The sequence below is a fragment of the Phyllostomus hastatus genome, unplaced genomic scaffold (genome assembly GCF_019186645.2).
Source record: "Phyllostomus hastatus isolate PE091 unplaced genomic scaffold, TTU_PhHast_1.1 phas_scaffold_317, whole genome shotgun sequence".
Classification (NCBI taxonomy): Eukaryota; Metazoa; Chordata; class Mammalia; order Chiroptera; family Phyllostomidae; genus Phyllostomus; species Phyllostomus hastatus.
In genome coordinates, this window is record NW_025334023.1 from 16,336,718 (window position 1) to 16,363,146 (window position 26,429).

At 37.1% G+C, this 26,429-nt stretch overlaps 1 protein-coding gene across 2 annotated transcripts in view; it reads left to right on the plus strand.

Annotated features, from left to right (window-relative positions):
• Positions 1-26,429, plus strand: part of FOLH1B (folate hydrolase 1B) — a 62,910-nt gene that overhangs the window by 35,068 nt on the left and 1,413 nt on the right. The window contains exons 12-19 of one of the 2 annotated variants that reach the window (XM_045818289.1): positions 1,075-1,138; positions 2,902-2,969; positions 5,378-5,469; positions 7,560-7,650; positions 11,139-11,403; positions 11,680-11,761; positions 24,499-24,591; positions 25,983-26,203. In XM_045818289.1, the coding sequence (XP_045674245.1) occupies positions 1,075-1,138; positions 2,902-2,969; positions 5,378-5,469; positions 7,560-7,650; positions 11,139-11,403; positions 11,680-11,761; positions 24,499-24,591; positions 25,983-26,172 (945 nt within the window). In that variant the 3' untranslated portion in view covers positions 26,173-26,203. Of the gene's footprint in view, positions 1-1,074; positions 1,139-2,901; positions 2,970-5,377; positions 5,470-7,559; positions 7,651-11,138; positions 11,404-11,679; positions 11,762-24,498; positions 24,592-25,982; positions 26,274-26,429 lie in introns of those variants that run through there. The other variant, XM_045818288.1, reaches the window with a different exon arrangement.

Genomic DNA, 26,429 nt, shown 5'->3' on the forward strand with positions numbered 1-26,429 from the left:
GTTCCTAAAGCTAACCACATTTAAATACTCCCTGAACTTGAGTAGTAAGGTATACTTTTCACAATTATAATCCTTATATCACAATGACCTAGTCTAAATTAAAATATACTAACAGTGAAGCATAAAGCCTCACAACAGAATATTTACTAAGCCCCTTGGAAAGTAATTTTACCTGCATGTATTGTTGACTTCATGTAATAGAGGCATTAGCTATAAAGTTAAGTATATTCAAAGTTAACATATATTCCATTAAATTGCTGTCATGCAGCAAAGTATTTATTGGGCTATTATACTGCAGAAATTGTGAGAAGCCCTGTAACTTTCCATTTTCTTTGGGGGGGGCGGGGAGAAAAAGCAGTGCTTCTGTAGACAGCAGCGGTTTATGCTGGCATCAGAAAGAGCCTAAATATGTTGAGGTTGTGATTTGTCAGTTTCAAACTGTTTTCATCACCTAGAGTGGCATAGTTTTCTTCTGTTTTCTTTCTTATAGTCATGATGCTTAGGAAATTGTATGTTTGAGATTCAGAATACACTCAAGGTCTCAAGAAAACTGCTACACACTTCCTTTTGTTTTAAAACTGCAATGATTAATGTTGACCAGTAGGTGGTGGCATCCTACTGGAGAACTTCATGTTTCAGGGTACTCAGATATTATTGAAATACACTTATTTTTAACTGGTATATTTGAAATAACTCATTCCCTGTGAATCAGGCAAGATTCTGTACTTAAGTAATGAGATATCCATGAGAAGACTTCCACTAAAATGATCCCTTAGGTCATTCGAGTTTGTTAAATGAATACACGATAGCACGGTTAAGTAATCAACTCCTTTCCTTTTAACAAATTAAAAATGCAGTTTTATTTTCACACTTTAGTCCTAAAAATGCCTTACTTGTTATCCTTACAAAGTTTTTATAAAATTCTCTTAAATAATTTTGAAATCTTATATTTCAAATGTGTGGCTAATTTTGGCCAGTTTAATTCACAAATCTGCACACAATTAATGTAGATGTGCATTTTTGGGGGAGAGGTTATGGCTGTATGTTTATGCTTTTATTTCTTTCCTATTATAGGAGAATTCCAGACTCCTTCAGGAGCGTGGTGTGGCTTATGTTAATGCCGATTCTTCTATAGAAGGTGAATACAGTTAGCCCCACAGGAAAAGATGTGGTCATGGTAATAGGAGTAGTGTAGTTCATAAATCAGGCACTAATAAGAGAGGCAAATTGATTGGCCTGTGGTTCAGAATCTGCTGCTGCTGTGCCAGGCCCCTGCCCCTGACTCACAGCAGCTGTGAGCCCCAGAATGCTAATTTGAGAAAGCTGCGCTCTGCTTTGTGTCATCTGACAGATCACCTTGTCCATGGTAGGAATTCAGTAAATACCTGCTCAGTGAATAAGTAAATCATGGAACTAAAGATTTCAGTGATTTTAAAATGGAGTAATAAAAAAAAAAGAACGATTCTTTTTGTTCCCCCAAAACAAAAGACTAACGGATGTTTATTTAAATATTTTTTTATTTACACTTGATATTATATTAGTTTCAGGTGTACAACATAGTGATTAGACATTTATATAACTTACTAAGTGTTCCCCAATAAATTTAGTACCCACCTGACATCATGCACAGTTATTACAATATTGCTGATTATATTCCCGTTGCCTCCTAAATTGGTTTATGCAGTGCATTTCAGTTATTCTTTCCTCCTTATCTTAGGTTCCTGGCTAAAGGCCTAGCCTTATTCCTGTCACTGCCACTTCCTAGTTGTGTTGTGTGACTTCAGATGGTTGGTTACTTGCTTTCTGTGTCTTAGTTCCTCACCTCTACATAGAGTTACTAAGAACAACTCAAAGGCTCTTGTAAGGGCAAAAGTAGTTAGTATTTGCAAAACTCCCAGACCTGTGCCTCGCGCAGAGTGAATGTTCAAAAATGTCAGCTTGTATGATTATTACCCTTAAAAACACATAATAAGGTGTGACACTTTGCCTCTGTGCAAATAAATACTCCATATATTCTTCAAAAGTAGAATAAAGTTCTCTTTACTGCTAAGTTTTTTAAGAATTGGTTTTGAATGTGTTTTTTTTCATTTTTTATTATTTTTATTATTATCTCATCTGTCCTTTTTAATATTTTTAAATCATTGGTTTTTGCTGATTATGTTACTCTCTGTTTTAAAATGCTGTCTCGTCTCCCCATCTTATTCAGGATCGGGCACAAAGGGCACAAACATATATAGAATTTAGCTCACACAGACCAACAGTGTAGCTGTCTTAAGTGCTTTACATATAAAAGTTTATTTAGTATGTGCTCACAATAATCCTGTGAGGTAAGAATTCCCTCTCTCCTATAGAAGAGGGAACTGAAATTCGGAGGGATTAGGTAACTTCAAAGGATTACCCAGATTGTAAAGGGTATAGCTGAGACTCAAATCATACTGAACTGTTTCAACTACTTTATCCTTCTAACCACTACATTCTATTGCTTCTCACAACCATAACAGGTTTTTGAAACCATATTACAGCTAAATGGTTCTGCGTCTTGCCTTTCTCATTCAGAGAAAGCTTCTCAGAAAATGTGACATTAGACCAGAGGTCTAAGTGAAGTGGGAGAGCAAACCATGCAGCTGTGATGCAGAGCCCTGTTCCAGGCTGAGGGAACCGTGTGTACACAGACCCCAAGAAGGCGTCTGTGTGGCAGAGTGGGAGGTGAAAGTTTGGGGAGGTGACCTGAGGTGCTTTCATCCACAGCACAGAGTTGCCATGGTAAGGACCAGGCATTAGTTTTGATCGGACTCAGGTTTTCAAAGGATCATGCCGGCTAAAGAGTTGTGAGTGGTCTTTGAATGAGAGTCAAATAAAGAAATGAAATGAAAAATAACCTATCCTCTCTTTATCTTTCAGGAAACTACACTCTGAGAGTTGATTGCACCCCACTGATGTTCAGCTTGGTATACAACCTAACAAAGGAGGTACAGATAATTACATACAATTTTAGAAAATCTGACTTCTGCAAATACCTTTATCTTGAGATACCATTATTATGCTAAGCATCTGTGTTGTTTTATAACTTGTCTTTTTTTCATAAAGCAAATATCTACTCCACAGGACATTACATCTAATAAAATGTTTACACACGTTATCCTATATCTCCCACACCACCCCGAGGCAACGTGACTACATCCCCACTTGGAAATGAGAAAACTGGAGCTTAAAATTCAGTAGCCACCAACGTTACACAACTTATCCAGTAGCCAAAGCAGGACTTAGTCCTGTGGTTTAATTCCTTCATTTTAAAGCCGGTTTATATTCCTTAATATAATGAGTGATATCAAGTAACTCAGGATGTAGGAAGACAAAGTTTCTAACTGATTGAGAAAGGGTATGATAAAAAATACACCAAGTGCTGGCTGCTAGGGGCAGAGGCTAGGTGAGGCCATATACCTACCCCCTTTCCTGACTTTCTGACCTGGACTCCAACGCACTGAGCCCTACTGGGCTTGTCTGACTGCTTGAAGTGATCAATTCTGATAGCAGCTCGAGGTACCGAACTTGGAGTGGTGACGCCTGAATTTCTAAAGGACTGACAGGCAACCCTTCGCTTTGGTTCTCCTGCCCCATAAACCCACTGTTCCTAAAGTTCATTATAATGTACAAGTTTTTTGATGTGGCAGATTTTTCCTGTTACTTATAATTACCTGATTTTCATCAGAAACAAAATAAAGACTTGCCTATTTAATAGAATTACCGATTGAATTGTAATTAGCAAGAAAAACATACTTCCCTTCAGATAGGGATTTTAAAATCCCTATATTTCAGATAAAACTTTAAATATCACTAAGCTTTGGTTTCAAAAGCATGGAGTTTAATCTTATAACATGTCCCAGAAGAATAGAAACAATTAATTTGAAAAATATTTATTCATGTTGTTACTTAAGAGCTCTATAATTCGTCTGCAGTTTTACCAATTTCCATGAAATATGTAAAAATTTAAATATCGGAAAGAGGGTATTCCAGAAAGTTCTCACCATACTTGTAATATAAGGTAAATGCTCAGCAAACTGGGTGGTTGTATTTGTTTACTGGGCAGGCGGCACCCTGGGGCAACTGCAAAAACACTGCTCTCTAGTTCTGCATTTGCAGAACTCAGGTCTGAAATTATGTGATGCTTGACATTTTTCAGTTTTGTTTTATTCCACTTTGTTTTGGGAGAGTGAACTGCAGCATATCAATTTTTAGTGATAAACTGAGAATTTAGTCATGTATTTTTACACTATTCCAAATTTTCATTCCTTAGAATAAATAGAATGATACCGTTCCTTCTACCAAAGTTTTGTGAAAATTTATAAGCTGGAGTAAAATTATTTTGTTCCTATATTTATTAGTATTCTACAAGTGAAGATGTTAGCATAGCTTGTTTCGCCCCACACTTATGCGAGTTTCTGTGTGTCCCCATAGACTTTGTACATGCCTCTGTCACATCCCCGAGTGCACTGAGTTCCACACTTTACTTACGGTGCCCACTATGGAGAGTTTGAAATGCGTCTTACTGAACTTTGTATCCCTGGCATTCAAAAAAGTCTTAACAAGTATAGGCACTTGATAGACTTTTTAAAATTTAATTTGTTGAACAAAGAGAACATAGGACTTTTATGAATTGTAAAATAAAATCATTCTATACCATATATTCAATCACCTATGGGTAACTATGGAACAGTAGTTAAAGTGTATTTGCTAAATGTTTTTGGCATAGCATCTAATGTTCTGAGTCTAGAATTCAGCAGTAGCTCATATTTTACTCTCTTAGTTTTCTCATCTATAAAACCAGAAAATGTATTTAAAGCCCAGTACTTAACACAATTAAAATAAATATTCAATTAATTAAAATGTTAATGCACTTGTTGGATTATGTATGTCTTAATGACTTTAGCAACCTTACTGCCAAAGAGGAAATATTAAAAGGAATATCTTCCCTTAACTAGCTTCCTTCTTTTCCTTTTTTTATAAAAGGAGAAATAATGTTTTTGAGAGCAGTCTCCCTTAACTAAGAAAAACACATCAAAAATTTTTGTAATATAACCATTCCTTTGACTACAATGGCTTGGTTTAATTTGGTGTAGCCTCTTTTTCATTCCTCCTATGTAATTGTTATAGTAATTGCACTTATACATAATAAATAAGATGAGCACTTTCCAATAATTGTCAGACACTCACTGTTGTAAGTCTTAATGACTGCTAATGTGTGAATTGCTTCCCTTGTTTTGCTGAATATAGTTTAGCTATTCATTTCTTAGTGGACATTAAGATTTTAAAACATCAATTTACAAGTATTCTCTCTCTCCCTCTCCTTCTCTCTCTGTCTCTCCTTCAACTTGTGTAGCTTCGAAGTCCTGATGAAGGCTTTGAAGGCAAATCTCTCTATGAGAGCTGGAATAAAAAAAGTCCTTCACCAGTGCTTGCTGGCATGCCCAGGTGAACAAACAGACAGACAGAACTCTCTACTGAATTTAGTATGGGATTGTTTTGGAAATAAAAGGGTATTTTCTTTTAATCTTTAATAATAAAAAGTGAATCATTCAAAATTCCCTAACATCTGATCAAGGAAAAGCAATGTTGAGCTTAACAGATAAAATATTACTATGTGTTTGGAAGTTACATACAATGTAGGCCATCACAAAATGCTTCTCTTTTGAATAGGTAATGTGTACACAGGGCCCACAAATCAAAGGTTATAATGGTGGAAAGTAATTCCCCCTCATATTTCTGTCCCCTGGTCACTCTATACGTTTTCTTTTATTCTGAACATCATACAATTAACAAATATTTTAGCTACTCTAAGAAAAATATAGACACTATTTCAATTTCAGTTGTGTAAATCAAAATTAATTTTAGACTGCAATAGAAAACAAAAAGCATTTATTTGAATACAAAGGATCTGTAGCCCTGGAGATACAGATCAAGTAGCAACCTAAATTGTGTCTACACCACCCCCACCCCACATTAAGGGGAAGCCACCTTTTACAATAAAAGTTCCCACCTAGTTTCTCAACTAAGTATCTTTTATGTAAATGAGGTATCCAAATTGTGCAATTCTGATTGGACAGCGTAAGTCTCAATCAAATGTAGAAGAAGAATCCAGAGTTTCCCTGCAATGTTTGACTCAAAGTAAACAAGACCAGCATAGTGCAGGAAACAAGAGTTTAGTGTGAGGTTCTTCGAGGTGAAGAGAGTACATGAGGGGCCCCTCTCAGCAAATGGCTCTAAATTATAAAATTTGGGCCCTGGGTTGACCATGAGGAGTCCATCTCACCAGAAAAATTCCTTCTCAGAGTTCACATGAGACGAAGTTTTCTTCTTCAAGCACACAAATGAGGGAAGAGGAATACATGTCCCAGTAGTTTAAGATTATAGATATCAATAATATGAATAATTTAAAATTTTATATCTGATTACTTGCAAAATCTCTGCTTCTTTTAATTATTTCATATACAACAAATATAGATAAGTTGATGAAGGAAATTATTATTCTACTTTATGAATCTTTGTTTAAAAGTGATTTATACAATTTTTGTACTGTGATTTATAATAAGAGATAGTTCCACTTCTTGCACTGAGTTTCTAAAACCCATGTATTTCCTAAGCTGAGAGAGCTGCATAGGTGTTTCTTCTTACGTTAATTAGTGCCATTTGAAAAGCACTTAAGAATAAGAGCTGGTTGCCTGGAGAACCAAGCACATGATTAGAAGGTTGAAACTTTCAGTCCAGGGATAGGAGAGGAGCTGGAGGTTGAATTAATCACCAGTGGCCAATGATTTAATTAATCATGCCTGTGTAATGAAGCCTCCACAAAATCCCAGAAGGACTGGGTTCAGAGAGCTTCGGGTAATTGAACACATAGAGATTTCAGGGAGAGGGAGAGCCTGGAACCTCTGCATTCTGTCCTGATACCTTGCCTTATGCGTCTCTTCCCTTTGGCTATTTCTGATTTTATGTATATGTCCTTTTATAATAACCCAGTGATCTAGTATGCAAAATGTTTCTCTGATTTCTGCGAGCCACTCTGGCAAATTAATTGAACTCAGGGAGAGAGTTATGGGCACCTGCAACCTGTCTCTGGTAGGTGGGAAGCACAGGTAACAACCTGGGCTTATACAACTGGCTTCTGAAGTGGGGAAGTGGGGGAAGGGGCAGTGTTGTGAGAATGAGCCCTTAACCTGTGGAATCTAATGCTGCCTCCAGGAAGATAGTGTCAGTGTTCAGCTGAGTTTTTGCACACCTGGTTGGTTTCCCAAATAGTTGCTTGCTGTTGGTGTGGGGAGAATCCCACTCCAATCTTTGGAATTGGGTTCAGGAACACAAATGAACTACGGTCACCATACCCCAAATATTCTCACAGTAGATATTTTGTGATCAGAACTGATATTTTTCTCAATTATTTTCTGCTGGTCTAAGGTGATACATCTAAAAATTGTATTTATAATAGTAAGAATGCAGTTTAATTATCTTTAATCTGTCCTCGATGAAGCAATTACTCACATAATCTTGAGTTTTATCCCTAAAAGGATTAGCAAGCTGGGATCTGGTAATGATTTTGAGGTGTTCTTCCAAAGACTCGGGATTGCTTCAGGCAGAGCACGGTATACTAAAAATTTGGTAAGTGTATCCATAAGTACTTCAAGAGTATGAATATATTTTAGCCAAAGAAATCATTCTGAATCAAGAAAAGTGACTGAAGCACTAGAGGAATAGAGGAATTGAAACAGAAAGGAGAAGTCTCAATGGTTGAGATGTTGCTACCACGGGGGACAGTTGCCGCATCTGGGACCCTTAGCCTTGTTACTTGAACCTCCACATACTCCCTTAAATCTATTTTCTGCTTCATTTAGTGGCATTATATTTACCCAATTATTTAAACTAGAGATGTAGGAATTGTCTTTGACTCCTCTCTACACATTATCATTCAAAATTAATCTCTTATCAAGACCTGCAAATATTTGAATTTCTATTTAATTGTATTTCCAATCATTAAATATGAAAGTTATAATAACAATGGTGTTATAAACAATGAACATATATACAAGTCATTTTTTATTGTTGCTGATGATAACGACAATTTTATAGTTTTTACTTTTTATCAAAGTAACATATGTATATAGTTCACAAAATGTCAATATAGTACTAGAAAAATGTATAATGAAGAGTGGTCCCTTACCCCACATTCATCTTGTCCCCACATTCATCTTGTCCCAACATTCATCTTCTGTTCAACAGATTAAAATTCTTTCAATTAATCAGTTTTATGTATTCATTTACTTCTTACTAGAGAAGATAGGCATTCAGTTTTCTTACATTGCTTCTCCCAACCTCCAAACACTTTACACCCTTACCACATTTCTCTGTGTTTGGTTGAACTACACTTGTTGACTAGAACACTGTTTTTTTTTGTCCATGTATCCATAACTAATTTACCACAAACTCTTCATCTATTCAAACACATCAGGTTATGTGTCAGATTTCAATGTCCCCGTAGGGGCTCTTCTTCGGCTTCTCTGGGTTCTCTGGTCATTCTCGCTGCCTGTGGTAGAGCTCTGGCCTGTGAAATTTTCCTTCACTGAGAAACCTGAGAGTGCCTTCATTTCCCTCCTGTACTGGACCTTCTGCTTTCTGGATTTAGTGTCTTCCTATTGCTTGTAAACTCTCTACACTTTTTGGAGTACATCCTTCAGGAACTTCTTGAAAAAGGTGTATGGAAGTTAAAGAACTTGCATGTCTGAGAATGTTATGTATTCCACATACAATTCTTCCATAGTTTGGCTGGGCACAAAACTTTTGGTTGAAACTCTATACCTTCAGAATTTTGATCACATGGCTTTATTGTTTTCCAGTCTTCAGAGATTGCTGTTGAGATTTTGGAACCATTCGATCTCAGTTCCTTTGCCTCATATTTTTTAAAGGAAGATTTTAGTATCTTCTCTTTAGGATTCTGTCATCCTTGGTGTACACAAGTGCCTTGCTTGTGCTATTTTTTTCATACACTGGGCTATGTATAATGGGCCCTTTGATCTAGAAAACTGTGTCTTGCAGTTGAAGAAAATGTCTTTTATTATTTCTTCCTTTTTTTCTCATTTTTGAACTACTATTAGTTTAGCATTTGAGGATATTTTTTATGTATTTATCTTTTCTTTTTGTTTTTATCTGTGTCATTTTCTACTTTCTAGAATATTTTTCTCAAGTCTAGCATTCATTTTTCATTGAATTTTATTATTGTTTTCCTTTTGCCTGGCTCCACCCAGCACCCCCTACTACCTCAGGCAATCCCCACACCATTGTTCATGTCCATGGGTCATGTGTATAGGTTATTTGGCTACTTTATTGCTCATACTCTACTTTACATCCCCATGGCTACTCTGTAACTACTTATTTGTACTTCTTAATCCCCTTACCTCTTCACCCATTCCCCCACATACCTCCTTCCCATCTGGCAACCATCAAAATGCTCTCCATATCCATGACTCTGTCTATGTTCTTTTTGTTTGTTTAGTTTGTTTCTTAGATTCAATTGTTGATAGATACATATTTTGCCAATTTTATTGTTCATAATTTCGATCTTATTTTTCTTAAATATGTCCCTTTAGCATTTCATATAATAATGATTTGGTCCTAGCTGGCGTAGCTCAGTGGATTGAGTGCGGGCTGCGAACCAAAGTGTCTCAGGTTTGATTCCCAATCAGGGCACATGCCTGGGTTGCAGGCCATGACCCCCAGCAACCGCACATTGATGTTTCTCTCTCTCTCTCTCTTTCTCCCTCCCTTCCCTCTCTAAAAATAAATAAATAAAATCTTTTAAAAAAATAATTATTTGGTAATGATGAACTCCTTTAGTTTTCTCTTGTCTGGGAAGCTCTTTGTCTGCCATTTGGTTCTAAATGATAGCTTTGCTGAGCAGAGCAATCTTGGCTGTAGGATCTCCTCTATTTCTTTCATTACCTCCTTACTGTGAGTTGATTTTATTTTAGTTTGTGTGCTTGGTCGTTATCTTCCAATGCCTGGTCATTTTTAGCAGTCTGTGTTATTTAGGAGTGAGACCATAAAAAGCTGATTGAAACCCTGTATGCAAGGATGGCTGGTCAAATAAGAATCTTCACAGGAGAGTGATTGAGAAGGTCTATTCCAGTTGCTTCACTGGGAGAAAACCAACACGGAGAATTTATTGGTCTTTTCTCTTAGACTAGTTGTTCTCTCCAGAAAAGAAATCTTTAATCTTCTACCATTGGGTTAGGAAATTAGACAAGGTTAGATAGGGTAGTGATGAGGGTAGGTTTTAATATTATCTACATTTTATCTTCAAGAAAACTGCAGCAAAGAAAAGTTAATAACCTTTGGGTTACTAACCACCTCAAGTTATTTGGTATTAAGTCCTAAGCCTGCATTCAAATTCTGACAGGCTGATTCCAGAGTCTTAGTCTTTTTGACATACTTATATAAAGTGTTCTTCTATATCAATAAAAAAAATATGCAGCTCAAAAATGGGGAAAAGGCATGAATCAGCAATTCACAGTTTGAAGAAAGGCTTTGCCTCTTGCCTTTGATGTGTGTCTTGGTTTCTTAAATTGTCCTAGCATCCTTTCTCTCTCCTTAGTGAGATTTCAGGCCCACTCCTGAAACCCTCACTGCTCAGACCCCTGACTCTTCACACTGCTTATTAGGGAATTGTTCATTCGTGGAATTTCAGTCATTAAATAATTTTCAGCATTATTCTTTATAATATCGTATAATGCTTATTTTCCTCTACCCATTCTGTCTTTTTAAATTTTTTACTCAAATGCAACATATTCTTTCTTTGTTTCAGAAACATTCCACATTTGCTGCACTCTTAAAGGCAAGATTGTTAGGTCTTTCCAAGATAATTTTTATAATATCATTGATGTTACATACACATATTTTTAATTGGTGAAAACTTGGGGCAAGTTTTAATATTATATTAACCCTTTAGTAAGTGGCTTACTGAGGTACTTAAATACTTTCTTTTATTCATTACTAACCAAAATAGTCACACTAATATTAATAGTAAATATGGTACTATGTATTATATTATAAACTATCTTACAAGAGCTATCTTTTCTTTGTTTTTTTTTTTGTAGGAAATAAACAAATTCAGGAGCTATCCACTGTATCACAGTGTTTATGAAACATATGAATTGGTGGAAAAGTTTTATGATCCGACTTTTAAGTATCACCATACTGTGGCCCAGGTTCGAGGAGGAATGGTATTTGAACTAGCCAATTCCATAGTGCTCCCTTTTGACTGTCATGATTATGCTGTAGTTTTAAGAGAGTATGCTGACAATATCTACAATATTTCAATGAAACACCCACAAGAAATGAAAACATACAGTGTGTCATTTGGTACGCTACACTTCCTCTTTCTCAATTCATTATCTGTATGTTTTTATTAATTCCTAAAATATGATGACCTATGTTAGGTCTATTTATTATTTATTGCTATCCATATGATTAAATATTTTGTTTATGTCTACAAATGCATTTTTTATTTCACTCATGTTCATCTTGTAATACATAAAACATAAATACCTTGTAAAATGCAAAGGAGAACACCTTCCTATATTGTTCCCTTGCTTAAGCTATGGAACAATGCCATTTAGGTCCTGATTTCTCTTTCAGATTCATTATTTTCTGCAGTGAAGAACTTTACAGAAATTGCTTCTAAGTTCAATGAGAGACTCCAAGACTTGGATAAAAGCAAGTATGTTCTACATATACAAGTTGGGTATATAATAGATAAAAGTAAAAAGAGGTGCATATTGACATCTTTGTTGAAATATCTTTGCAAGTTTTTCACTCCTCCTGTCCCTCCACTCTAATGCATACAGGGCTGCTGTATCTCCCAAAGACCTATTTCTGACATTCTGAGTTGGTACTCTGCTGCTGGGAAAGGCTGGTGCCTCCTTTACTACCAACTCATCAGTACAAAATCCCCACCTTAACATTGAAGGTCCTCTACTGTGTGACCGAAGCCTTCTCCAGCTTTATTTCCTGTTTTTTCAGTATATGTCCATCATGCTTCCACCAAACTCTCTTGTTCCCTGAACACACATTCTTTCTTCCTCTCCTTAATGGCATTACCTCCACAAAGAGTTCTTTTTTTTTACACTCCCACTTGGAAAAATTCTATTTATATGGAATAACAATTATTGTAAAGCCATTGTTTTAAGATTAATTCTGTATAAAGTCACAAAAACCAAACATAGTTTGAACAGATGGGGGAAAAATAATATGAGAATATTAAGGAATTTTTTTAAAGTAGAATTTTGAGCATGAACATCTACTTTATATTAAACATATGCTAATACAAACATCAAATCCTTGGGGCCTGATGTAAGAATAGATAGAAAGATAAGAGCAGAAGGTCCAAAAATAAGCTAATGATGAATAAGGATGTATTTGTAATAAAGGATACATAAAATCAATGGGGAAAGAAAGACGTATTCAAAAATATTATTGTATAAACTTTTTAAAAAATCTTATTTTAATCATTGTTCAAATACAGTTTTCTCCTTTTTACCCCCAATCCAGCCCCCCCACTTCCATCCCATTACCACTCTCCCCCTAGTTTTTGACCATGTGTCCTTTAAGTTTGTTCCCGTGAACCCTTCCCAATGTCCCCTGAAATTCTCTTTACTCTCCCATGTGGTCACTGTCAGCCTGTCCTCTATTTCAGTGTCTTTAGTTATATTTTGCTTGTTTCTTTGTTTTGTTGTTTAGGTTCCTGTTAAAGGTGAGATCATATGGTATTTGTCTTTCACTGCCTGGCTTGTTTCGCTTAGCATAATGTTTTCCAGCTCCATCCATGCTGTTGCAAAGGGTAGGAGCTCCTTCTTTCTGCTGCATAGAATTCCATTGTGTAAATGTACCATAGTTTGTTGATCCATTCATTTTTGATGGGCATCTTGGTTGCTGCCAGCATCTAGCTGTTGTAAATTGTGCTGCTATGAACATTGGGATGCATAGGTTCTTTTGGATTGGTGTTTTAGTATTCTTAGGATAGCGTCCCAGCAGTGGAATCGCAGGGTCAAAAGGCAGATCCATTTTTAGTTTCCTGAGGAAGTTCCATACCAGTCTGGTATGGGACCAGTCTGTTGGTGGGACCAGTCTGCAGTCCCACCAACAGTGCACTAGGGACCCCTTTTCTCCACACCCTCTCCAACACTTGTTGTTTGTTGCTTTGTTTATGATGGCCATTCTGACTGGTGTGAAGTGGTATCTCATTGTGGTTTTAATTTGCATCTCTCTGATAGCTAGCGATATTGAACATCGTTTCATGTGTCTTTGGATTTTCTGTATGTCCTCCTTGGAGAAGTGTCTGTTCAAGTCCTTTGCCCATTTTTTAATTGGGTTGCTTGTCTCCTTAGAGGGGAGTTGTGTAAGTTCTTTATATATTTTGGAGATTAAACCCTTGTCTGAGCTATCATTAGCAAATATGTTTTCCCATACAGTTGGTTCTCTATTAATTTTGATACTGTTTTCTTTAGCTGTGCAGAAGCTTTTAATTTTGATGAGGTCCCATTTGTTAACTTTTTCCTTTATGTCCCTTGCTCTAGGGGACAAGTCAGTGAAAAAGTTTCTTCGTGAAATGTCTGACATTTTCCTACCTACGTTCTCCTCTAGGACTTTAATGGTGTCATGTTTTATATTTAAGTCTTTCATCCACCTTGAATTTATTTTTGTATATGGTTGTAAGTTGGTGCTCAAGTTTCATTTTTTTGCATGTAGCTGTCCGGTTCTCCCAACACCATTTGTTGAAGAGGCTATTTTTACTCCATTTTATGTTGCTGCCTCCTTTGTCAAATATTAATTGACCATAGAGACCTGGGTTTATTTCTGGGCTCTCTGTTCTGTTCCATTGGTCTATGTGCCTGTTTTTTATGCCAAAACCAAGCTATTTTGATTACTGTGGCCTTGTAGTATAGTTTAGTGTCAGGTATTGTGATCCCTCCTACTTTACTCTTCTTTCTCAAAATTGCAGCAGCTATTCAGGGTCATTTATGATTCCATATAAATTTTTGAAGTGTTTGCTCAAAATTTTCACTATGTCTGTGAAATATGCCTTTGGTACTTTAATAGGAATTGCATTGAATGTGTAAATTGCTTTGGGTAGTATGGACATTTTGATTATATTAATTCTTCCAACCCATGAACGCGGTATATGTTTCCATTTCTTTGTGTCTTCCTTGATTTCTTTCCTGAATGTTATGTAGTTTTCTGAATACAGGTCTTTTACCTCTTTGGTTAGGTTTATTCCTAGATATTTTATTTTTCTTTTTGCTATTTCAAATGGGATTTTTTTTCCTTGATCTCTGCTTCTGCTGTTTCATTGTTGGTGTACAGAAATGTCTTTGATTTCTGGATATTGACTTTGTATCCCACTGTTTTGCCAAATTCATTTATTAGGTCAAGCAGTTTTTTGGTGGAGTCTATAGGATTTTCTATGTATACTATCATGCCATCTGCAAACAGTGACAGTTTTGTTTCCACCTTTCCGATTTGGATGCCTTTTATTTCCTTTTCTTGTCTGATTGCTGTGGCTAAAACTTCCAGTACTATATTGAATAGAAGTGGTGAAAGTGGACAGCCTTGTCTTGTTCCTGATCTTAGTGGAAAAGATTTTAATTTTTGCCCATTGAGTATAATGTTGGCTGTAGGTCTCTCATATGTGGCCTTTATTATGTTGAGGAATTCTCCCTCTATTCCCACTTTGCCGAGTGTTTTTTATCATGAATGGGTGTTGTACCTTATCAAATGCTTTTTCTGCATCTATTGATATGATCATGTGGTTTTTGTCTTTGCTTTTGTTTATGTGATGTATTACATTTACTGATTTGCGAAATATTGAACCATCCTTGCATCCCTGGAATGAATCCCACTTGGTCATGGTGTATGATCTTTTTAATGTATTGTTGGATGCGGTTTGCCAGTATTTTGTTGAGGATTTGTAGGGTCAATGTTCATCAGCGATATTGGCCTGAAGTTTTCGTTTCTTTGTTGTGTTTTTATCTGGTTTTGGGAATTAGGATGATGTTGGCCTCATAAAAAGAGTTTGGGAGACTCCCATCCTTTTGGATTTTTTTGGAATAGTCTGTGAAGGATAGGGGGTTAGCTCTTCCTTAAATGCTTTGTAGAATTCTCCTGTGAAACCATCTGGTCCAGGGCTTTTGTGTGTTGGGAGTTTTTTGATTACTGCTTCAATTTCTTTTGTTGTTATTGGTCTGTTCAGGCTTTCTGCTTCTTTTTCATTGAGTATTGGAAGATTATATGTTTCTATAAATTTGTCCATTTCACCTAGGATTTCAAATTTCTTGGCATATAGTTCTTTGTAGTAATTTCTTACAATCCTTGTATTTCTGTGGTATCTGTTGTAATCTCTCCTCTTTCATTTCTGATTGTGATTATTTGGGTCTTCTCTCTTTTTTCCTTGATGAGTCTGCTTAAAGTCTTGTCGATTTTGTTTATCTTTTCAAAGAACAAGCTCTTGGATTCATTGATCCTTAAAATTCTTCTTTGTCTCTATGTCATTTAATTCTGCTCTGATCTTGGTTATTTCCTTCCTTCTGCTTGCTCTGGGCTGTCTTTGTTGTTGTTCCTCAAGTTCTTGTAGACATAGGGTTAGGTTGTTTGTTTGGAATGTTTCTAACCTTTTTAGGTGGGCCTGTATCACTATGAACTTCCCTCTCAGGACTGCCTTGGCTGTGTCCCATAAGTTTTGGGTTGTTGTGAGTTCGTTTTCATTTGTTTCCAAAAACCTTTTGAATGAAATATCATTCTTGACCCATTCATTGTTTAATAGCATGGTATTTAATCTCCATGATTTTGAGTGTTTTTGTTTTTTTTCCTTAGGGTTGGTTTCTAGCTTCAGTCCCTTGTGGTCCGAGAAAATGCTTGGTATGATTTTAATTTCCTTGAAATTCTTGAGGCTTGTTTTGTGTCCTGTTATGTGGTCTATCTTTGAGAATGTTCCGTGTACATTTGAAAAGAATGTGTATTTAGCTTCTTTTGGATGGAGGGTTCTGTATATATCAGTAAAGTCCATTTCATCAAGGATATTATTCAATGCCACAATATCTTTGTTGATATTTTGTTTGGAAGATCTGTCCATTTTTGATAGTGGGGTGTTAAAATCCCCCACTATAATTGTGTTTCTGTCCATATCTTTCTTAAAGTCCTCTAAGATTTTCTTTATGTATTTGGGTGCTCCTATGTTGAATGCATATATATTTACAATATTTATGTCTTCTTGGTGGATTCTTCCCTTGAGTATTATGAAGTGATCTTCTGGGTCTCTCTTTATGGCCCTTTTTTTTGGAAGTCTATTTTGTCTGATATGAGTATTGCTACCCCGGCTTTTTTTTCCTGTCCATTTGCTTGAAAGATTTGTTTCCAGCCCTTCACTCTCAGCCTGTGCAGGTCTGTTATCCTGAGGTGAGTCTCTTGTAGACAGCAGATATGTGGGTCATTTTTTCTTATCCAGTCAGCTATTCTATGTCTTTTGATTGGAGCATTTAATCCATTTACGTTTAAGGTTATTATTGATAGGTACTTATTCATTGTCTTTTATGTATGAGTGTTCCTCTCTCTCTCTCTCTCTTTTCCTTCCTTTCCTTAAAGCAGTCCCCTTAGAATCTCTTGCAGAGCTGGTTTGGTGGAGGTGTATTCTTTTAGACTTCTTTTGTCTGGGAAGCTTCTTATTTGGCCTTCTGTCTTGATTGAGAGCCTTGGTGGATAAAGTAGCCTTGGTTGCAGACCTCTGGTTCTCATTACTTGGAGTATTTCTTGCCATTCTCTTCTGGCTTGAAGTGTTTCCATTGAGAAGTCAGCTGTTAGCCTTATTGGGGCTCCCTTGTATGTTACTTGCTGTTTCTCCCTTGCTGCCTTTAAGATTCTCTCTTTGTCTTGAAATTTTGCCATTTTAATTATGATGTGTCTTGAGGTGGGCCTCTTTGGGTTCCTCTTAATTGGGACTCTTGTGTTTCCTGGATTTGTGTGGCTTTTTCTTTCATCAAATTAGGGAAGTTCTCCTTCATTACTTTTTCAACTAGGTTTTCAATCCCTTGCTCTTCTTCTTGTCCTTCTGGTATCTCTACAGATATTAACATTTCATATTGTTTTGCATTTCTCTCAATCCCTCTTCATTCTTTCTGAACCTCTTTTCCTTTTCTTGCTCTTTCTGGATGTTGTTTTCTACTTTGTCCTCTAGCTCGCTAATCCAACCTTCTGCTTCATTGATCCTGCTTTTCATTCCTTCTACTGTATTCTTCAGTTCAGAAACTGTATTCTTCATTTCCTCTTGGCCTTAGTTGAGAGTTTCTATTTCCTTTTTCATGTTTATATAGTTTGCAGTGAGATTGTAGTAGTTTCCCTCTAATTTCTGAAAGCTCATTGTGAGTTCATTGAACTTCCTGATAATCATTGTTTTGAACTCACTATCTGATAGTTGAGTTGCCTCCATTTCATTTAGCATTTTTTCCTGAGGCTTCCTCATTTCCCTTCAACTGGGGGTTGTTTCTTTGTTTCCTCATTGTTCGTGGGTTTCTTCTTGTTAGTCTCTGTTTCTTAAATTGATCTGTTCTGGTTCCCTGTAATTATGGTGTGAACTTCTGTGGTAGAATACTTGTGAGATTCAGTGGTGCAATCTCCTTCGTGTATCCTGGTGTTCACAGCTTCCCCCTACTCTTTGTGATCAGTTGGAGGAGTAAGGCAAAATGGTTTAAGACAGCAAGACAGTATACTATGATATTTACATTAGCAGCCAGTAGAGAAGAGATGCATTATCCTTTGGCTCCTTATAGTGTTAACCGTGATCCTCCACCCCACTATCCACGTTTTAGAAAGGATGGAAAGAGGGTGGGACTCTTATTGGGGACAAGAAGATTGTTAATTCGATCTAGAAAGCTGTGAGGCTGTGGGAGGTCAGATTCTAAGGTAGGGTTGGATTAAAGATTAGTATATAGGAGTAGTGTGTAAAAGAATAGAGACAACCCCCACAATAGTATAGTTCAGAGAATTCCAAAGTGAGCTGAGATCAGCTAGGGGTATTGAGAAGTATTTACAATTGTATGGACTAGGTCTTATTAACAGTAATAGTAAAGTGACAGTCTTGTGGCAGAATCGATGAGATCTAGATAACAAGAATAAAGAGTATAGAACCTTGAGAGGTGTATTAATGGAACACAGATGAAGGATAATAAATTATCAACACACTGTGACTGAGATACCAGGGGGAACCTATCAAATGACAGTATAACCAGCCATGTAAAGAAGATTATACAGAAAGAAAAAGAATACCAAAATGTTATTAAAATAAAAAATGTCGGAAAAGTGAGAAAATAATAATACAAATTTACAGTAACTTGCAGGATTAAAAAAGGAAAGAAAAGCAGAAGATGGAGTGCAGGAGAGATAAATTTGGAGTGGAAAGAATAATATTAGGATGAATGGAAGAGAAACATAAGGGATTGCATGATATAAAAATAATAAGAATTGAAAAATAAAATGTCACTTAAAACACAAGATAAAATCAATCAATCAACAACAGCCACAAAAACAAAAACTAACCAAACCAAGCAAAACAAAATAAAAAAAGCCTCTTGGTGGTTTCTAACTGGCCAGACCAGTTTTTCTGATCTTGCTGGCTTCAGCTGGCTGAGGGACCTTTGAAATGCTTCTCTCTCTTCCCAGCCAGATCTCAGCAAGTCTGTCAGGTACCCTGGGCGCTCCTGAGCACACTCACTCTCCAGAGCTCACTGCTGCGTTCTTCTGGGCTCCAGGGTCCCTGCAGGGTTCCAGCTCTATGATCTCAGGAGGCACCCACAACGTTTTGGGATTCACTGTGCCCTCCCTGGGAATCATAAAAGGGTGTGCCCCTCCACCAAACTTTTGAGATTTGGGCTCTAGGAATGCCCTAAGCGCCGTGACCCTTCCAGGTTCACAGCACGAGAGTCAGGATTCCCGATGGGGTGCGAGTTTCCACAGTTCATCACCGCAGGCTCCCAAAACCTGAAAACGTCTGCACCCTTTCCTGGATGGGGGTTGCGATGTCTAGGTTTTCAACTGATCTACACTTCCACTGGGCTAGGGGTGTGGGCGCATTTCCCAGCCGCCCCTGGTTGGGCTGGCTGGAAATTTTTGAGTTTTGGGCTGCAGGAATGCACTAAGTGCTGCATCCCTTCCGGGATCACAGCGTGCGAGTCAGGATTCCTGATGGGGCGCGCGCTTCCACAGATCAGAACTGCAGGCTCCTGAAACCTGAGAATGCCCCAGCCCTTCCCAGCTCTGGGTTTTCCACCGTATCCGCACTCCCACCGGGCTAGGGGTGCGGGCGCTCTTCCAGGCCACCCCTGGTCATGCCGGCTGGAGGCCCTCACTTCTCCCAGGTCTCTGGGTGGGTGTTCATAGTCCCTGGGTGATTTTTTCCCAGTCCAACTGTCCAATCTGTGCCTTCAAGCAACAAATTCTCCCCTGGAGTTGCTCAACCCCTGTATTCGGGGGAGGGAGCAGCGACTCCCCTCTCCCGGGAGCCCTGAGGCAGACCCGAGAGCACCGGGCCTGGGGACTGTACACCCCTAGTCCCCGCACTGATCCCTGGGTCCCTTTTGTCCTGAAGCAGTCTCCTTACCGTCTGGTTTTTCAATGATCGCAATAATTTTTAATGTCCTGCTTTCAAAAGTGATTCGGTAACCTAGTCCACTTGCTCTGTTTCTCCACCAATCCGCGAGTTTCCCTCCTCTTCACAGAAGCCGAGAAACATGCTGCCTAGAGGAAAGCCGCCATCTTCCAACAATATTGTATAAACTTTTATAGCAACCAATTAATAAGTGAGTTCAGAGTTTCATTTCATATTTTATGCAAACATAGGTAACAGGTGTGGAATTCTTTACTAAAACTTGAAATTTCTTGGAAGTGAAATTCAAAGTTTAGAAGCAACAGGGAAATGACACTACGATCAGATTTAAGAATATTGCACTGGTATATAACTTGAAAATTAATTATCAATAACAAAGATAAAAGAGTGGGAAACCTCTTCTGAAGTCCCTGTGGGACAGCCTGTCTGCTAATGAATACCCAGAGGATTGGTGGGGTGGGAGGGTGTGTTTGGGGGGCAGGAGAACTCTCAGTATCCTCATGAAGACTTCTACTCCTCTCCATAGCAAAAGCCTGGGAGGCCTATTTTCCACCAAATTTGGAGAGGGAGTAATATATGTTAACAGGAAAAACCCAGTTCTTCTTGCTGACACAGTAAGGAATTACAGATCAGGAACTCTATTAGTGTGCAAGCAAGGTTTGTTAGTGATACGTTGTAATGGAAGAGAGCAGGCCTTGCCAAGGTTGGGGAGAAAGGCAAGAGCAGGGATAGCAAGAACAAGGGTGACAGGAGGCCTCAGGCCCTTTATTCTGAGCACTTACATAGTTGGTAGGATGGGGGTGAGGGAGTTACATATTGATTGGTGGGTAAAAGTGGTGCCAGCTTCCCCTGGGGGGACATGACTACCCAAACGTAGGTATGTGTGGGGGTTCTTTTCCAGACAGTGGAAATGGTACATAGAATTTCAAGGTCTTCCCTTTCACTTGTAGGCCTTTGGATATTCAGGATACTTGACAATCTTAGTAAGACTGTTACAGAAGCCCTGTCTCAAGGACTCTTCCCTCCTCCTGTACTATCTTTGCTTGTGTTGTTCAGAATGCCTGGGAATCTTATCAAACCAGGCTCAGGCCTGCTGGAACATGTCTCCCCCAACCTCCCAGCCTTGGTTCACTATCTATTCTACCTAGAGCTAAAAGGCATTGCTTGGCAAGCAGAACTCTAGACGCTAGCCAGCAATAGCAGTGCAGCCTCAGAGTTCTTCCTATACTATTTCCTGCTTTATATACATATTATAAAAAATTTCTTTTGAAAACTGATAAGAAAATCCAAAAGAACAGTTGGAAATACTGGCAGTGGACAAAACAAACAAATCTAAAAGAGGATACCACCTATACAAAAATACATATAAAAATATTCAAATTCACTAATAATTCAAAAATACAAATGAAAATTTTATCTATTTTCACATCAAATTAGTTACTATTAAATTTGGTTGTATCCATTGCTACAGGCTGTTCACTGAAGCATTGTGACTTATTTTAACCTTTGAAAAACAGAGTTACATATTGCTGAAGTTTTAAGAGCCATCACATATTTCTCACACTTTGCTTTATTTGTTTCTTGAATAATTTTTTCTTTGTTTTTTTGTTATCCTTCCCACATCATCTTTTTTGTAAAGTATATTTTATTGATTATGCTATTACAGTTGTCCTATGTTTTCTCCCTTTTATTCCCCTCTGCCCTGAACCCCCCTCCCACCAGTATTCCCCTCTTTAGATTATGTCCATGGGTTGTACATATAAGTTCTTTGGCTTCTCCATTTTCTGTACTATTCTTAACTTCCCCGTCTATTTTGTACCTACCATTTATGCTTCTTATTCCCTGTACATTTTTCCCCATTCTCTCCTTCCCCCTTCCCACTGATAAGCCTCCAGGTGATTTGCCTTTTTGTGATTCTGTTCCTGTTCCAGTTGTTTATTTAGGTTGTTTTTGTTTATGTTTTTAGGTTCAGTTGTTGATAGTTGTGAGTTTGTTGTCATTTTACTGTTCATAGTTTTGATCAGCTTCTTTTTTCTTAGATATGTCCCTTTAACATTTCATATAATAAGGGCCTGGTGGTGAAGAACTCCTTTAGCTTGACCTTATCTGGGAAGCACTTTATTTGTCCTTCCATTCCAAATGATAGCTTTGCTGGATAGAGTAATCTTGGATATAGGTGCTAGCCTGTCATGACTTGGAGTACTTCTTGCCAGCCCCTTCTTGCCTGTAAGGTTTCTTTTGAGAAACCAGCTGATAGTCTTATGGGAACTCCTTTGTAGGTGACTGTCTCCTTTTCTCTTGCTGCTTTTAAGATTCTGTCCTTATCTTTAATCTTGACTAATGTGATTATGGTGTGCCTTAGTGTGTGCTTCCTTGGGTCCAACTTCTTTGGGTCTCTCTGAGCTTTCTGGAGTTCCTAGAAGTCTATTTCCTATTCCAGATTGGAGAATTTCTTTATTATTTGTTCACATCAGTTTTCAATTTCTTGCTCTTCCTCTTCTCCTTCTAGCACCCCTATGATTCAGATGCTGGAACCTTTAAAGTGTTCCTGGAGATTCCCAAGTCTCTCATCATTGTTTTGAATCTTGTTTCTTCATTCTGTTCTGGTTGAATGTTTATTTCTTCCTTTTGCTCCAAACCATTGATTTGAGTCCCAGCTTCCTTCCCTTCACCATGGTTGCCTGTATATTCTTTATTTCACTTTGCATAGCCTTCGCTTTTTCCTCTATTTTGTGACCATACTCAACCATTTCTGTGAGCATCCTGATTACCAGTGTTTTGAACTGTGCATCTGATAGTTGGATATCCCTTCATCAATTAGTTTTATTTTTTGAGCTTTGATCTATTCTTTCATTTGCGCCATATTTCTTTGTTCCTGTAGAGCCTTAGGTACTCACCAGTGTAGGGCAACCCACATCATTGCATTGTGGTACTGTATATAGGACAAGTGTCAGAGAGGGGACAATGCTACTTGCTTAGTTCTCAGCCCGGTTTTCAGTCTCTTCCCCTGCTACTCACAAGCAAACGGGGCCTTTTTGGTGCTGATTCCAGGATAAGTGGGTTTGTGTACATTTTAGGACCCTGTGGGTCTCTCCAATGAACTCTCCTGTGAGGCTGGGAGTTTATTCTGCCACCTCACCCCCCACAGATTTTTATAGCCAGAGGTTTTGAGGCCTTCCTTTTCTGCACTGGAAACCTGGGTTGTATCATTTGTCTTACTCCCCAGTTGTTCCTCCCAGTTTATCAGCACACAATGTGGGACCACCCAGTCCTCCAGCTGCTACATTGCTGTGTGTCCTCTCCAGCCCCTCCAGCTGCCCATCTCCATCCCTCCTACCAGCCTGGATGAATGTTTCCTCTTTAACTCCTTGGTTGTTTGACTTCCATACAATTATATTTTCTGGCAGTTCTGGTTATTTTTTGTTTTTAAATTGTTGTTGTCCTTCTTTTGGTTATGCAAGGAGGCAAAATGTATCTACCTACACCTCCATCTTGGCCAGGAGTCCTGTTTTGTGAATCTTTTTCTAAGGAAAAAGTTTCAAATTTGAAAGGAAAAAAGTCTTCTCTGAGAAAATATGATGTATAATACCCAATAATTAAAAATAATTTTAATACCTAAGAGGAAAGAAATTACTAAAAAAAGTGTCTATAAATTTAAACATTTATAAGCATCACAATTGATGATTACAAAGAAAATACCATAAAATATTTATAATAAAATGTGAAGTAAACAAAAATAATATAAAACTGTAAATATAGTTGATTATATTTTTATTGAACATAGAGAAAAAGTAAACCAATGTATATAATAATGGTATTATCTTGTGATGCATATGGAGCTTTTTATACTTTATAGTCCTTTCCAAATTTCTTATGTGCAAAAATGTCAACAATGAGCAATAAACTTGAAAGAGATCCTTAAAATAATGATATTTCTCCATTTGGCAAACTATCTGTAGGTCAGATTATGACTTTCACTTCTTTGAGTATTTCTGTATTTTTTTATTTGTTCCAAATGATACTAAGGTACAGTTTCTGTTTCTGTGTTACTGTTTCCAAATTTGGAACTCCAGAGCAATGTCATCATGACAATAGTAAATGCTGGCTAAAGTAAATTAAGCTGGATGTTGAATTTCTAAACTAAAACTGAAATCTGAGGAGGAGACACTTCTTTAATTAATTCCTTGACCCATCAAAGGATATAGACTCCTTGGTACGTTCATGCTCACATCATATTCAACCCAAAGACAGATAGTTCTCCAGTCTCCCAAGGGAAGCCAGTGTGTTTCTGTAGTGAAAAGATCCCATATACATAACTGGTCCTCTGAGCATTATATCCCAGGCTTACTTCAAATTGAATCTCCCTGTATAAGGAATGTCCAGTGATTTTCAGTGGTAGCCACAAGGTCAGGAAGAGAGAGAGAGAAGAGAGAGAGAGGGAGAGAGAGAGAGAGAAATGTGTGTATACATTGAAATTGCTTCCATAGTAGATTAATAAGTTATTTAAGATGAAAAAAGTTTTGCCTATTTTTAAGTACCTAGGTTCATCATTAATTATTATTTCAATATAAATAAAAGTTACTTTAATTTTTTTTCCATTGGCACACATAACTATTTCTATGGTTTTATAAGCCTCAGCAGAATACTATTTTATAGAATTTTTAAAAGGTAACTACGTTATTGTTCTTAATTTGAAACTACAGGAATTTAAAATATATCAGCATTATTTAGTTTTGTTCTAAATTTTTTGTTTGCTAAGTAGTGCACACATTTTCATGAAGTTATAACTGTATTAATTTCCTTTTTAGCCCAATATTATTGAGAATAATGAATGATCAACTGATGTTTCTGGAACGAGCATTTATTGATCCTTTAGGGTTACCAGACAGGCCTTTCTATAGGTAAGGGGGAGAAAATGACTCATGTTAATATCATTCCTTTTTTTTTTGCACTGTAGAAAAATAATATCATAATTGATTTCTTGCAAGCCAATAGAAAATGTTAAAATGCATATTGTATATGATGTATTATTTTTTCTTGATATAATGTAATATGATCATTCTATATCTTTCCCTTTAGTGTCTTGTTTCTGATTATAAAAGGATATATGTTCACTGTAAGAAATTTAGAAGATTCAGAAAGCCACAAGGAGAAAATAAAAATCTCCTCAATCCCATCAGTCATTTATAAAATCATGTTCATATTTTAATGTATATAATTTTAGCTCTTTTCTAATTTTATGTTTATGTACATATGTAAGACATAATGAATGTATGCAGGGGTAGGCAAAAGTAGGTTTACAGTTGTAATACAAGTAAATAATGCAATAACTAAAACTAATACAATAAACTATGTCTCACATACTATGAACCTACTTTTGCCCACGCCTATATTTATACATAAATATATACAATATATAATATAATAATTTACCCACTTTCCTAATGTTGATATTAGAAATTTTTTCTGCTTTTGACAGATATAATATTTCTGTTCCCAAGTTGATCTTATCATTGACTATCAGGGATCAGTATATAGGGATTATCAAAGGATCAGAATTGGAGTAAGGACATTTTCCAGACAGGGTGATCGATTTGCCAATGGTGGCATGATTATGCCTCCTTTCTTCTTTACTAATTTACTTTGGAACTCATTCTTCCCTGCCAGGGCTATAACAGAGACTGACCTAACTTTCTCAATAAAACACCTCCTTCTGCTTTAAGCCAGGCATTTTAACACATTTACATGACTTCTTTTTTAAGGAGGAGAAAAAACAAAATAGTTGGTTGGCTAGTCACAGATAGGACATTAATAATCAATTTGCCACATTTCAGGGGGTGAAGAAGTATACTGAAAAGTCAGCACGTGTTTGCAATATACCTTGAGACTGATCATTTAATCACTTAATCTCTCGGGCCTCAATTTCCTCTTCTGTGAAGTACTAATATTAACTTCTTTTAGAGTTGATTTTTAAGGATTATAAAAATTATAGGTAAATTCTGTCAACCATAGTCTATAGCAGATGATGAGCTATTTTTGCTGCTGTTGTTATTTTTGTTGTTCAAAACTACTTTAAGTCATCTGTTTAAAGTCAAAATATAACTAATTAATACATATTCCGTAGACCAGTCTATGGAGGTAATTAAACTTGGAAATTAGGTTGAAAAGTGGCTTATTGAAATCATAAAACTAGAATTGTGTGATCCAGGACTTGTTGCATGCTCCTGTTTTTTACTTGTATATATCATTGGACAGCTAATGGATAGCAAGCTATTTTGTTTTTATTCAACAGGCATGTCATCTATGCACCAAGCAACCACAACAAGTATGCAGGGGAATCATTCCCAGGAATTTATGATGCTCTGTTTGATATTGAAAACAAAGCAGATCCTTCCAAGGCCTGGGGAGAAGTGAAGAGACAGATTTCTATTGCAGCCTTCACCGTGCAGGCTGCAGCAGGGACTCTGAGAGAAGTGGCCTAAGGCGCTTCTGTAGAGAACCCATAATGAATAGGTATGTTCTATCACTCAGAGCACCATCATGGGTGTATCAACAAGAAAAAATTAAAGTTGTATACATCCTAGTATTTTTTGTTCTTTCTCCCCATGGATCAGGAAAGAGAGGTAGATGATTTTTATTCTATAATCACAGAAGGTCATTCTGAAGCTGAACTATGTGTTAAAATTAAGGAGAACAGCCTAATATGTTAAAACTCTTGTGTGGGGTTATCAGGGCATTA